A 13,668-nucleotide genomic window follows, 5' to 3' on the forward strand; every position below is an offset into this window, starting at 1 on the left:
GACTTTTGCCAGTTTGTCAGTGGGGAGTGTGGGAGCTCAACCCCTTTAATATGAAATTCTATAGAGTACGTCTACATTGCAATTAAAAACCCGTAGCTGGATTGTACCAGCTGACTTGGGTTCATGGGGCTCAGGCTAAGGGTCAGTTTAATTGCAGTGTAGCTGTTTGGGCTGAAACCTGGGCTGTAGGACCTTATGAGGTGGGACATCTACACTGCAGTTAAACAGCCCCTTAGCCTGAGCCCTGCGAGCCCAGGTCATCCTGCATGAGCCATCCGCAGGTTTTTAATTACAGTGTAGACATACCCATAGTGTCCCAAATTTTTAAAAGTGCATGCAGTGCCCCCTGAATACTAGGTAAGCTTTAGAAGTATACACATGCTTCATAGAAGTAGCTAAATGTATTAAGATTGTATACAATTAGGAAAATTTGCTCTTTGAGTTTCCTTGTAGAACTTGAGTTGCGGTCCTGTTATAGATCATCTGATTTCATATGTGTTTTGGTGATTTTTAATAATAAAAACACAAATACATTTTTGAAAGCTATTTTAGTAGCTATAGTTGTGGCTGCATAATCATATGCTTCCTCTAGGTGATGCTGCTTCTCATTCTTTTCTTGAAAAGACATACAAAAAAATTACTACAACCTCTCTTAATGGAAAAACTGAGTCTGTAAGTATTCCATATCATCTTTCAAACATGACTTGAAATTAAAATTTGCATAAAACATGTTGATGGTCAGAGTTGCTCTTTAATGTAAAGTTCATTTGTTTTCTCTGCAGTTTGCTTATATTAGTACTAAATTAAAACCCAGTCAGATAAATTACATAGAATCATTGAAATGTAGGTCTGGAAGGGACCTCAAGTAGTCATCAAGTCCAGCCCTTTGCTGTGTGACAGTACCAAGTAAACCAAGACAATCCCTTAGCGGTGTTAGTCCAATCTGTTTTTAAAAAGCCTCCAATTCTGTGGATTCCACAATCTCCTTTGGAAGCCTATTCCAGAACATAGCTACCCTTATAGTTAGTTAGAAAGTTTTCCTAATATCTAATCTGAATATCCTTTGCTGTAGATTAAACCCATTACAATTGGTCACTGTTCTCTTTGTAGCTGCCCTTAACATATCAAGACAGTTACTAGGTCCTCCCTCTGTCGTCTTATCTCAAGACTAAACATGCCCAGAATTCTTAACCTTTCCTTATAGGTCAGGTTTTCTAAAACTTGTCATTTTTGTTGCTTTCCTCCAGTATGTCCACAGGTTTCCTAAAGTGTGGCACCCAGAATTGGACAATGTTTTCCAGCTAAAGCTTCATCAGTACTAAGTAGAGCAGGACAGTTACCTCCCTGGTCTTACATATAACACTTTTCTAAATACTCCCCAGAATGATATTGGTCTTTTTCACAGCTGCATCATTTTGTGGACTCGTATTCAATTTGTGATCTACTGTAACCCCTAGATCCTTTTCATCAGTACTATTGCCTAACCATTTATTCCCAATTTTATAGTTATGCACTTGATTTTTCTTTCCTAAGTAAAGTACTTTGCCCTTGTCTTCATTGAATTTCCTCTTGTTGAATTCTGAGCCATTCTCCAATTTGTCAAGGTTATATTTTGAATCCTAATCTTGTCCTCCAAAGCGTTTGCAACCTCTTGCAGATTGATGTAATCTGCAAATTTTATAAGCACACTCTCCATTCCATTATACAAATCATTCAATATTTTTATTAATGTAAAACGGTGAAGAGTATATTGGTTTAAAAAGTGAGATAACACAATTATTCAAGCTAGCGTGATATGTTAATGTATTATGTATCTCAGACTAACATTCATATTTTCCCCAGTCAGACTTCATGGAGGGCTTGCTTCTTGAATCTTCAGGTGATATACGCTTGTCCAGAGTGGGGCCTTTAGGCTCATAGATGTGGTCACTCGAACTTTTTCTGTTTGTACACATGCAGTCTGTTTCTCTGTTGCATGTATAGCCACGAAGTTGCAGCTCATATTTGAAAACTTGATGTGAAATGGCAGTCAGGGGTAAGAGTTAAAAGACTCTTATATTATGTTTCTGTCAGAAAAGTTTTTACTTGCTATCCTGACAAGTAGCATATTACAGCACTTCAGTTTCAGTGTTTCTCTATATAGTCAATCTGTTCCCCTTGTGGTTTTTTTGTATGGATTTTTCACATAGCATCATGGAAAAAAATATTTTAAAAATAGGAAAATTGATTGTAAAACCATAAAAAATACATAGAGGACTTGAGGACAGACATCCCATTTTGTGAAGCTACTTGTAATTCGGGTGAGTGTGTCCTTTTAAGGCTGGTGTTGGTATGATAACTGATTTAGTTTCTAGATTTATTTGGTATTTAGATTTTTATAACTGCAGTAGTCTGAACTTCTAACTTTTAAAAATATCTTCAGTGTTCTGATAATGTTGGTATGAATTATATGTTTACATTTTGTCTTAATTCTGAAACAAAAATATTATCTATTGTTCCTGTTGCTTTTGTAAGGTATTGTTTCTGTTCTGTTCTATTTTTCCAAAGATGTGAAATTAATTTTATCTTGTTTTACTCTGTTCATGAGTTGCTTTTTTTTTTCTAGCTGGAAGTGGTTGTAGTCTTGCATGAGAAACAAAACCAATCTTATCATTCGAATTCCATTTCTCACATGGAATAATGTTTTTCTAAAATGCTCTTCCTCAGGGCAGTGACAAAGTATGTATCAATCTTTTTTGTCTTATTTTGTTAGACTGTCAGAGCAGCTGTGGGTTTCTCTTTTAAAGCAAATATAAATATTTCTGCACAGACTACTGGGCAGGTAAACAGGTATGATTCTAATATTCTTATCTTTTTTTTTTTTTTTTTAAAACATTTTTTGTATGTAACAATAATACAAATCCTAAAGTGTTTGTTTTCAGCCCATGTTTTGAGGCCATTAAAAAGACCACTTAGCTTTTTGGGGATTTATTGATAGTGGTGGTTCATATTTGGAGTAAAACTAATGATTACATTTAAAAAGAATTATTTTTCAATCAATAAAGTCCCAATTTGGGAAGATATTTAAACATATATGCAACTTTAAACACGCATCTAGTGCCATTGAAGATGAGCATTTGTGTTTAAAATGCCTTTCTAGATGGGGATCTAAATTTGGTTTACAACTTCTTTATGTACACAAAGCAAGACAAATTAATCTTGTCTTGCTTGATGATGGAATGCAGTTTAGCCAGTCAAACATCAACTAAGTGAAAATATTGGCATTTCTCATCTGTATTAGATGTCTTTTCAGTTTTTTGTAGCTAAGTGTTTTTGTGTATGTATGTAAGTTCATGAAATGACTTTTATTCTAATGCCTTAAATGAAAACAATTAAAAACCAGCTAAAGTAGATTAAAAAAGAACACAATGAAAAAAGTGGCTGTGAAGTAAATTTTTCTAGGTGAATGTGTAACCTAGAATTTGATAATTCTGCATGTTACTCTGGAACTTGACAGTACCACAGTCAACAATCTTGTGTGTTCAGCCACTGCTGGCTGAGAACCAAACCACATAGCTAGGAATAATCTTAGGCTCTGGGAGGCAAGGCCAAATAATTGCATGTTTGCAGTTTTTCTCGTTAAAATGGAAGGAATGTTTGGACAGCCGACCTTAGTTTTAAGTGCTTCTGAGATATAAATTTTATTGTTATAACAAGATATGCTTTAATAATAAAAATAATAAATAGTTTGCTAAAACTAAAAATTAATAACTCATCAAAATTACTATAATCCACTAAAGTCACTAAGTTCTGTGCTTTAATTTAGCTATAAAAATTAAACAAAAATATTATAGCTATAAAAATTTTTAAAAAAGCAAACAACTTTGGAGCAATCCGAGGAAGTTTTTCTTTGGTCAAGGATCTGATACCAAAATTCCGCAGGAGCTGGAGGAAAGGAAGGTCTCCGTAGGTCTTGCTGTTGATTGCTCAAAACCATCTTAGACTTTAGTAAATATAAATATTTAGAATGCTCTGACCCTACTGCTACAGTGTATGTGCATGCTTATGCTTCTGACCTAATAGAGTAATTTTAGGTAAAAGCACTTAAGTTTGTATTAATCATTTACCAGATGCTAGAGCTGTATTCCCATTGATTTATTCCTAACACCGCCTGAAGAGAAACAGATAAGTTACCACTGCTTTTGGGTTCAGATAACTCTGGGTAACAAGTGAGTTTGGCGGTGGAAGCCAGACTTGATCAGTTGTTTCTCTTTTTGAAATTTCAAAACCCCTTTTTCTTAGATCGAGTTTGGTTTAATTCTCTATATCCTGGGAAATTAGCTATTGAGATTTGAGTGATGTTTCCCTTACCTGACTGTTAGAAGTCAAAGGCAGGTATTACATTCTAAACACCTTGGTTTATTAGTAACAGCAGTTTTCTTGTGAATTTCTGTGCGATTTAAAGGGAATTTTAAAGTCTTTGCATACATGATGGATGTGAAATATTTCACAGCATATTAATGTATATATAACACTTTTAAGTGAAGTTCAAAAACTGGTTGTAGTGGTGGTTGCAAAAGGACTTCACCGTTTCATGAGTATTGGATTTAATACTTGAACACTTTTTCAGGCTCCTGCAGTTTTTGAATCCTGATCCTTTGAAAACTGATGACGTTCATTATGAGCAGCAGGTACTTGTATAACTTAACTTCATTTAACTTTTATTGTATAAACTTCACTAGTAAGCTCTTTATGATCTTGTGATTGTATATTGATGTTTGTTATCAAATGAGTCCTATTTTTAAAATATATTAAATACTTTCTTGTAAATAGTTTAATAGGACACAAGAACGGCATTATCATTAGACAGGATACATATCATCATGTCCTTATTTTCAGAAGCCTAATTGCTGGCATTTATCCAGGCATTCGTATTGTTTTCTGTGTAACTGAACTGTGATAATCTTTTATAGTTGTGTAGATTTGCTTTATGTATATATGATTCATATAGATTTATGAGAGCAACTTCTGAGATTCACCTATGCTTTTTGGTTATACTTTATATCTGCATCTAGAGTTTGCACATGTAATTTTTTCATAGTTCTAATAGCATAATTATTAGACAAAGTTTGACTTAAAAATTAATCTGAGTTAATCATCTAAAATACACTGAATTTTTAGAGTTCTTTCTCTGGTGACAATTTTATGTGAATGGATAGTGTCGTGACTGTCCATTAACGGCTCTGTCAGATTTGTGCCCAGGAAGTTTACTCCTATAAACAGTAACTAAGAGCAACCAGAAACTCTGTAGTGGAGAGGAAAATGAGATGTTTCCAGTTAAAAGAGGAAGAAATCTATATTTTCGTTATTTTAACAAATCCAAACAAGGAGACTTTGTTGGTTAACTCAGCTTTTTAATATGTTGACAGTTTTTAGTTCATAATCTAACAAGAACAACCATGTAAGTGCACTGAGTCTGCATGCTTAAGAAAAGGGGTGCAGATTTTTGGGATTTTTTTTTTTTTTTTTTTATAAATAAAGGATTTTCAAAAATTGCCTCTGCACATTCCTGTTTTCATTATGCATGGGACTGTCATCTCTCAGCTTTTAAACCATCTAGAAATGCAATGCCTATTGGGGTAATTTAACCATTGAGCAGAACACTTAAGTCCAAGCACATGAAAAAAATTTGCAGGGTCCTACTTTTTTTGGTGAGCTATACAGGTGGGAATATGGAGAAGTACTTGAACTGGTGAGTAGACTTTCTTACTCTTAATTCCTTTCCTAAAAACATAAAATTTAAATAAAATATACTCTTTGACCACCATAGTGTGGTAGCATATGAAATGAAATTTTTTATTACATATTGTTTTTGTTAGTGTTTTCTAAATGATGTGTATAATTTCAGGAGTTTCAAAAGAGCAATAGAGAACAACCTCCCATTGTTCTCAGCAACAAAATAGAGCCATGTTCATCTCTTGAAACAACACCACTTTTTGTAGATCTGAAAAAGGTAATATCATTTATTGTTTGATACACTGAATATATTAAAGGATGGTTCTTATGCCCCAGCACACTCCTTAAATATTAAAGGGCCCTATTTTTTTAAAAAGAAAGGCAGGAATGAATGAGAGTTTGTATTTTTAAAAATAGTACCTCTTTGAGACTCAGTTCTCAAATTTCCAGCCCCACCTCTATTTCTTGGTGGAGGCAGAGGCTAGGAGATTGGTTATTTGATGATACAGATGAAAGAAACATCAGAGAACTGCCCACACAATGAACTAGTAGAACCTTTCACCCTCTTTTGGAACCCCTATATGGGAAAGGAGCATTCCTCTATAAATGTCTCCTCCAAGAGACACTGAGGGGAATACATCTGTACGTATTCCCTGTGCTTAACATGGAGGGGCAGACTCCTGGTGAACAGTGTCTTGGGGGCCAAAGCCAGCAATAATCAGGAGATGGAGGGGAAAGGTGCTGATGACAACAGTGTCCTTTTCTCAGATTCCATCCCCTCCCACTCTGGATTCTTTTATTACCTTTGTGCCCTAGCTGCTACTTTTAACTCAGAGATCCTTTGTTTCACAGTTTCCATATTCACTTCATCCATTGCTTACTTCAGGGTGATTTTGAACATGTTCAAGTGAGATTCAGATCCCATAATTTAGCATATTATCTCAACAAATCCTTCAAAAACTGGATTTTTTAAGAAGTGGACAAAAGCTTTTTAATACACCCAGTTTATTTCATTCAACATCAATTATATCTAAAAGAAGTATGTTGAGCTGGTTGAATTTCTCATTGTTGCTATATAGCAGGGCAGTCTCTCCTTCCTGATTTTACTTTGACTTATTTGATCAAAGGGATCTCACTTATGGTAGCTGGTCTCAAAATGGTTCCTAACCTGTGAATTTTCAATTCAGCCCCAATTGATACTTCTATCTAAATTTAGAAAGCATAATTGCAGTTAAAAATTGGTATGAAAGTGAATTAGTAATACTTCTGAACAGGTCTTAGGCCATTTAATGCAAGTGCAAGCAATGTTTCTGGCCATGTTGAAGCGCTTTTAGATTGTACATATACCTTCTCATGTTTAGAAAAGAAATGTCATTGTCGTTCTTTGAGTGCTTACTCATGTCGATTCAGTAGTAGGTGTGAGCGCGCCCCCATGCATGGTTACTGGAATATTTTTTCCCTTAGCAGTATCTGTAGGGCCGGCTTCAGCATCCCCTGGAGTCTCGTGCATATGCCATGGTACATAAGGCGCCACCAGCCCTACGCCCCCTCAGTTCCTTTTTTCTCCCACTGACTGTTACTAGAACTGCATTTGTTGCTTACTCCCACCAGTGCCTCTTAGCATTTAGTGTTAAGTGTTCTTAATTATAAGTAGCTAGTGTATTTGTAGTGAACGGTTGTAAATATTTTAGTAGTTAAGATATAGTCCCCTTATGTATAGGACCTCTGCCCAGCAGCGGGGCATACCCTGATCTCTGGGCTTCAAGCCTTGTGGCAAGTTCTTCCGGTTTAGCGACCCCCATGAAGGTTGTCTGAAGTGTCTGGGGGAATGGCACAGGAAGGACAAGTGCCGTATCTGTAAGGCGTTCAGACCAAGGACTCAAAAGGAGTGGGAAATCCGTCTGAAGGCCTTACTGATGGAGGCCACCTTAAGACCAGCCTCAAGCTGTCTTGCTCCTTCTTGGTGCCGAGCACCACGTTGGTGCAAATTGCCCCTCCAGCACCGGAACTTTGACGGTACCGATCTTCTGCTTTGCCCTCGAAGAGGAAACAGAAAAAACAATGCTTGGAGGGGGGTTGCTCCCCCACGCCTAAGACCAAGGAAGCAGGGTCGAGTGCAGAGCCATCAGGTCTGACATGCTGAGCAGACTCTGCAAGAGCAAGGCTCACTGCCTAGTGCCCTAAGTTCTCCAAGGGAGCATCCTCTGACTCGGGAGTGGAAGAGGGCCTCCGCAGATCATGGTGCCGTTGACACTGGAGGCATTTCAAACAGTGGGAGACTTAATGGCACTGCCTTTGCCTCCAACACCTATGCCCTGGATGGAGCAGATGAGAGGGAAGACACCAGCATCGAAAGAGAAGCCCCTGATGGGACCCCCCTGATGGCTGCACCGCTTTCTGGAGCCCCAGCGTGCTTCTCCATGAGCGAGGTCGCCAAGGAGAAGGTCTCCTCCCCTCTAGGCACCGATCCCTAAGGGAGCATTTCCCGTCACTGGGAAGATCACCGGAGGCGGAGCACTGACAGCGGAGGCATTCAGTGGTATCGACTCGTCACCGATCTCGGTTGCCTTCCTACTTTCGTGGTCAGGGAGGCTTCTGTGTGCCTTCCCTCCCATCCTGTTGATTCACAGGGTCCTGTTAAAAATCAAGAGAGACAAGGTGAATGTCATCCTTATAGCATCCGTGTGGCCCAGGCAACACTAGTTCCCGATGCTCCTGGAACTGTCATTGCTCCCCCTCTGTAACTGCTGCGTTGGCACATCCTGCTTTCCCAGGATCAGGAGTAACTTCTGCACCCAGACCTGGGGTCACTACACCTGATGGCATGGAGGCTGACTGGCTAAGCCTAGAGGAACAGGCTTGCTCGTCTCAGGTGCAGGCAATACTAATGGGTAGTAGGAAACCTTCCAACAGGGTGTCATATTTAGCCAAGTGGGAAAGGGTTCACATGCTGGGCCGCAGCCTAGGTGGTCATGCCCCACCAAGCATCAGTCCAGACAGTGTAGGACTATCTGCTGCACCTTAAACTTAAACTTAAACTTAAACCTTAAACAGGGCCTTGCCACTACTTTGTTGAAAGAACGTCTAGCTGCTATTTCAGCCTTCCATCCTCTGAGTCAAGGGAGGTGAGTTTTCTCTCACCCCATGGCGGTTAGGTTTCTGAAGGGTATAGAGAGACTTTACCCCCAATTTAGGGATCTGTTACCCCTCCGGGACCTGAACTTAGTCTTCTCCAAGCTCACGGGGGCACGGTTCAAGCCTTTTGCTACCTGCTCCCTTTTGCTGCTGTCATAGGAAGGTGGCCTTCCTAGTTGCCATCACCTTGGCTAGGAGGGATCCGAAATTAGGGCACTTACCTCAGAGTCGCCTTACACAGTTTTTTATAAGGACAAGGTCCAGCTGAGGTCTCACCCTTCCTTTTTACTCAAAGTGGTGTCACAATTCCATGCCAGTCAGGACATCTTCCTGCTGGTATTCTTCTCAAAGCCGCATGCTTCGTAGGAAGAATGGAGGTGGCACACGCTGGACATGCAAAGAGCCCTGGGTTTTTACATCGAGAGGATGAAACTGTTCCGTAATTCCACACAGCTTTTCGTGGCAGTGGCCGACAGGATGAAGGGTTTACCGGTCTCTTCCCAGCGGATCACCTCTTGGATAATCACTTGCATTAGGTTCTGCTACGATCAGGCGAAGGTTCCCCTTTCGGGAAATGTTACCGCTCACTCTTTTAGAGCTCAAACTTCTTCTGCAGTGTTTCTGGCGCAAATGCCTATTCAGGAAGTATGCAAAGCCGCTACGTGGTCATCAGTGCATACCTTTACATCCCACTACGCCATTGTTCAGCAGGCAAGCGATGATGCCAGCTTCGGCAGAGAGGTGCTGCAGGCAGCTTATCTGTGAACTCTGAACCTGCCTCCAAGGTACTGCTTGTGAGTCACTTATAATGGAATTGACACGAGCAAGCCCTCAAAGAAGAAAAGAAGGTTACTCACCTTGTAACTGTTGTTGTTCAAGATGTGTTGCTCATGTCCATTCCATTACCTGCCCCCCATCCCCACCTTCGGAGTTGACGGCAAGAAGGAACAGGCATAGGGCTGGCAGCGCCTTATGTACCTCGGCATGTGTGCGGGACTCCATGGGGCACCGAAGCCACCCCTACAGATACTGCTAAGGGGAAAAAAATTCTGGTAACTGCATGGGGGCACGCACTCACCTACAATGGAATGGACATGAGCAACACATCTCAAAGAACAACAGTTACTAGGTGAGTAACCGTCTTTTCCATCCTGTGTAATCTGTTTGCTTGACATTTTATTTACGTTATAGTTGTATGTTGTTATAGTTGATAATATAGTTATTATATATGTGGATCTAAGAAATCATGAATGAAGGACCCTGCTGCTGTATTATTGGAGGCAATAACTGACCCAAAAGTGACTGTAAAATACAGTGAAACAACTTTTCACCACAACAGTTAAATATGTTGACCCAAGAAAAATAGATGTTGCATTTGTTTCTTCCTTATAGATATTTCAGATCTTTAAATCTTTCTTTTATTAAGAATACATTCAAAATTAAGCACTTAAATGTCCGTAACTTTTTTAACATAGCATTTTTCATTTTCTTTGTAGGAGCTTCTCCGGAATAAATTTCTCGGTCCTAATCTCACAGAATCTTACTGTTGGCCACCAATAGCTCGTGGATGTGATTCAGTTGTCATTTCTCATCATGGAAATGACCCTCTTTTGTATATTCCACCAATTCTTACATTTTTACAATCAGGAAGCTGCTACAAGTCATTGCCAGCTAGGAATGGGGTAAGTAAAACAAAAAATGTTTACAATACAGTGCCATTTTTTCTAATTTAAAGTGTAAGTGACTTTCATGGAGTATCATTTGAAAATATGCTCACATTAGGAGTATAAAACATAGGCAATTCAGGAGTAACTTGTAATGTAAAAACAATGAGAGTCTTGTAGCACCTTAAAGACTAACAAATTTCTGTGGGCATAAGTTTTCGTGGGCTGCAACCCCCTTCGTTAGATGCATTTGTGGGTTGCAGCCCACGAAAGCTTATGCCTGCACAAATTTGATAGTCTTTAAGGTGCTACAAGTCTTGCGTTGTTTTTGCTGCATACAGACTAACACGGCTACCCTTCTGGAACTTTTGTAATGTAAAAGCAGTTGAAATACAACTCAAACTATTAGTTTTTTTAAAAAATAGGTGGATTACATCTGTGTTAAGGTTCTAGACACATCTATAAGAGAGATTAAACAAGATGTATGAGATTGTCCCCCTTTCTAGCCCATTAAAAACTTTTATAAAATGTTTGTTTCTTTTTACTTAATATGTAATGAAATATAAAGGTAATAACCTTGATATTCGTAGTTGAATAAAATATTTTAAGTGTCTAAATTTCCCCTGTAGTTTTCATTGGATGAGATATTCTTCTTCTCTGAGTAGTGTCCTTGTGGGTGCTCCATATCAGGTGTGCATGAGCTCCATGCACCTTTGGTTCTGAGCAAGTAAATTGGTGCATCCATAAGGGAACACATCTCGAAGAATTTCAGTTACTGCACAAGGTTGGTAATGTCCATTTCTTTCTCTGTGGTTAACTGTTTTGTAATTGTTGCTACATGCTGTTAAATGCTCCTAGATTTCACTCTAAAGATAGCTGAATTTCAGTGGTAGATTATAAGGATTTTGGATTTTTTTTTTGTAGAGCACTTTGGGATCCTTCAAGAAGAAAGGTGGTTCTTCGAGTGCTTGCTCATGTCCATTCCACTATAGGTGTGCATGCCTCCGTGCATGGTTCCCAGAACATTTTTCCCCCTTAGCAGATCCTGTAGGGCCGGCTCCAGCGCCTCCTGGAGCCCCTCACACATGCCGTGGTATATGAGGCGCTGCCAGCCTTACGCCCCCTCAGTTCCTTCTTTCCGCCCATGACGGTTGCTGGAACTAGCCTTGCTATCAGCAAGTACTATTCCCCTTGTTCGGACTTATTTGATATTTTAAGTTAGTTTTAGTTAGTTAAGTAGTTGTTAAGTGTTGTTAAGAGTAGTTAGAGATAAGGCAAGTCTCTGTGGGGACTTCGAGCGGCCGGGCTATTCCCCGGTCACCAGGATTCAAGCCGTGTGCCTCCTGCGGGAAGGCCTTCCCGCTCAGCGACCCCCAGGACTGCTGCCTTAAGTGCTTGGGGGAAGCCCACAGAAAAGAGAAGTGTAAGATCTGCAGGGATTTAAACTGAGGACTCAAAAGGACTGAGAGATCCATTTGAAAGCCCTGTTGATGGAGGCAGTGCTCCGCCTGGCATATGAGCCAGCCCGCTCCACCTTGGCACCAAGCGTGTCCTCGGTACAGAGTGCACCGCCGGCACCGGCCTCGACTTGGCACCACTCAACATTGCCGGCACTGACGAGGAAGAAGCAGCGTGCGGAGCACGGACGCTCCCTTGTGCCGTCAGTATGGGCAGGGTCGAGGACAGAGATGCACTGGACCTGGCCTGTCAAGTCTTCTTTGGTGCCTGCATCTATGATCAGGAAGCCTCCCCCGACTCCTGGGAGTGGGAGAGTGCCCCTGCTGACGCCATCGACACCGGAGGCTTTTCAGGCGGCAAGAGCCTTGTTGGCCTTGCCTACGCCACCTCCATACCCCCCATCCCCCGGTGAGGGAGAAGGGGCCAGTGTCATGGGGGAAACCCATGTTGGGTCCCCCTGAATGGCGGTGGAGATCTCCAGTATGGGAAGGAAGATCTCCTGCCGGACAGTGTCTGAGGGTAGAGCAGAGCCGCTCCCCCAGTAGTCGCTCCAGGTTGGCGTCGTCGAGTTGACCTGCTCTGACACTGGACGTGGAGGCCCCCTCTCAGCGCCATCATCAATCCCTGGCACCGGAGGCAGCGCATGCCAGGAGGCGGCACCAGTCGAGGTCTGCCAGGCAGTGCTTGGACAGCTTCTGCTCCAGATCCCCGGCACTGAGGAGTTTGTCCGTACCTAGACGGCGCAGAACCCGGTCGCTGTCGGAGGACCTGGCACCGCACAGTCCATGACGCAGAACCAGGTCGCCGGAGTCCGGCTCGGCACAGAGGAGTTTGGAGCAGCGCCGACCTCGGTCACTGAAGGTGTCTGCAGGGCCGCAGGGTAAGCAGCAGCGGAAATCATTGGTACCGAGACGACGCTTCGGTACCTCTAGCTCTTTGGAGTGCACCTCTGTTCGTCGGCACTGCTCGCAGAGACGGAGGCAGTCCTCATCATCCTCCAGGTCAGAGGCGTTGAGAGGGCGCTCCCCAGCACGGAAGTGTGCCCGGGACCAAGGACGTACACGGCACCGCCGGTCCAGGGCCTCTGACTATGAGGATGACTTGGGGTTTCCCAGGGGGAACAGTCGTCGGGAGAACTGACGCCCCCACAAACATCACAGCCTGTGGCGCAGCCGGCCATGGGTTGGCCTCAGGGACAGTGGCCACAACGATGGCCTTATTGGACCTCATGGGGTATCCAGGTGGGGCTGGGGCCCCAATCCATTGTCATCGGGATGCAGTCATTATGTCATCAGGGAAGAAGGCCCATAGACATTACTCCTCGGATGAGGAGTTGGACCCTGTAGGCGCGTTGTCTCCGTGGGAGGCCACAGCGGCTTTCTACAGACAGGGAAATAGCTCGTGCTTGGTGAGTGAGCAGTCTTAGCAATCCACCCTTAGGCAGGGTGGGCACCCAGTCTACTGCTCCGGCCCCCAATCTGGGCGAGCGAACAGGGAGTCAGTTGCTCCAACCCTTAGACAGGGTGAGCAGCGGTTGATCGCTCAGGCCCTCAGTCAGGGCGAGCGAATAAGGAGTCAGTTGCTCCAACCCTTGGGCAGGGTGAGCAGCCAGCAAGGCAACGGCTTCAGGAGCAGTCAGGAGAGAGATTCTCCTCGGGGTGGCTAGGGAAACGGGGAAGGGGAGACCCACCCGTCT

General features: G+C 42.1%; 1 protein-coding gene across 1 annotated transcript in view; it reads left to right on the plus strand.

Annotated features, from left to right (window-relative positions):
* The window catches only part of TDRD12 (tudor domain containing 12), a 106,375-nt gene that overhangs the window by 21,533 nt on the left and 71,174 nt on the right, over positions 1-13,668 (plus strand). Inside the window, 5 exon segments of the mRNA XM_067540026.1 lie at positions 593-672; positions 2,753-2,829; positions 4,610-4,670; positions 5,888-5,992; positions 10,347-10,532. Coding sequence (XP_067396127.1) covers positions 593-672; positions 2,753-2,829; positions 4,610-4,670; positions 5,888-5,992; positions 10,347-10,532 — 509 coding nt within the window.

This window comes from Emydura macquarii, unplaced genomic scaffold (genome assembly GCF_026122565.2).
Source record: "Emydura macquarii macquarii isolate MOO-44397 ecotype Brisbane River unplaced genomic scaffold, CSIRO-AGI_Emac_v2 contig_561, whole genome shotgun sequence".
Lineage (NCBI taxonomy): Eukaryota > Metazoa > Chordata > Testudines > Chelidae > Emydura > Emydura macquarii.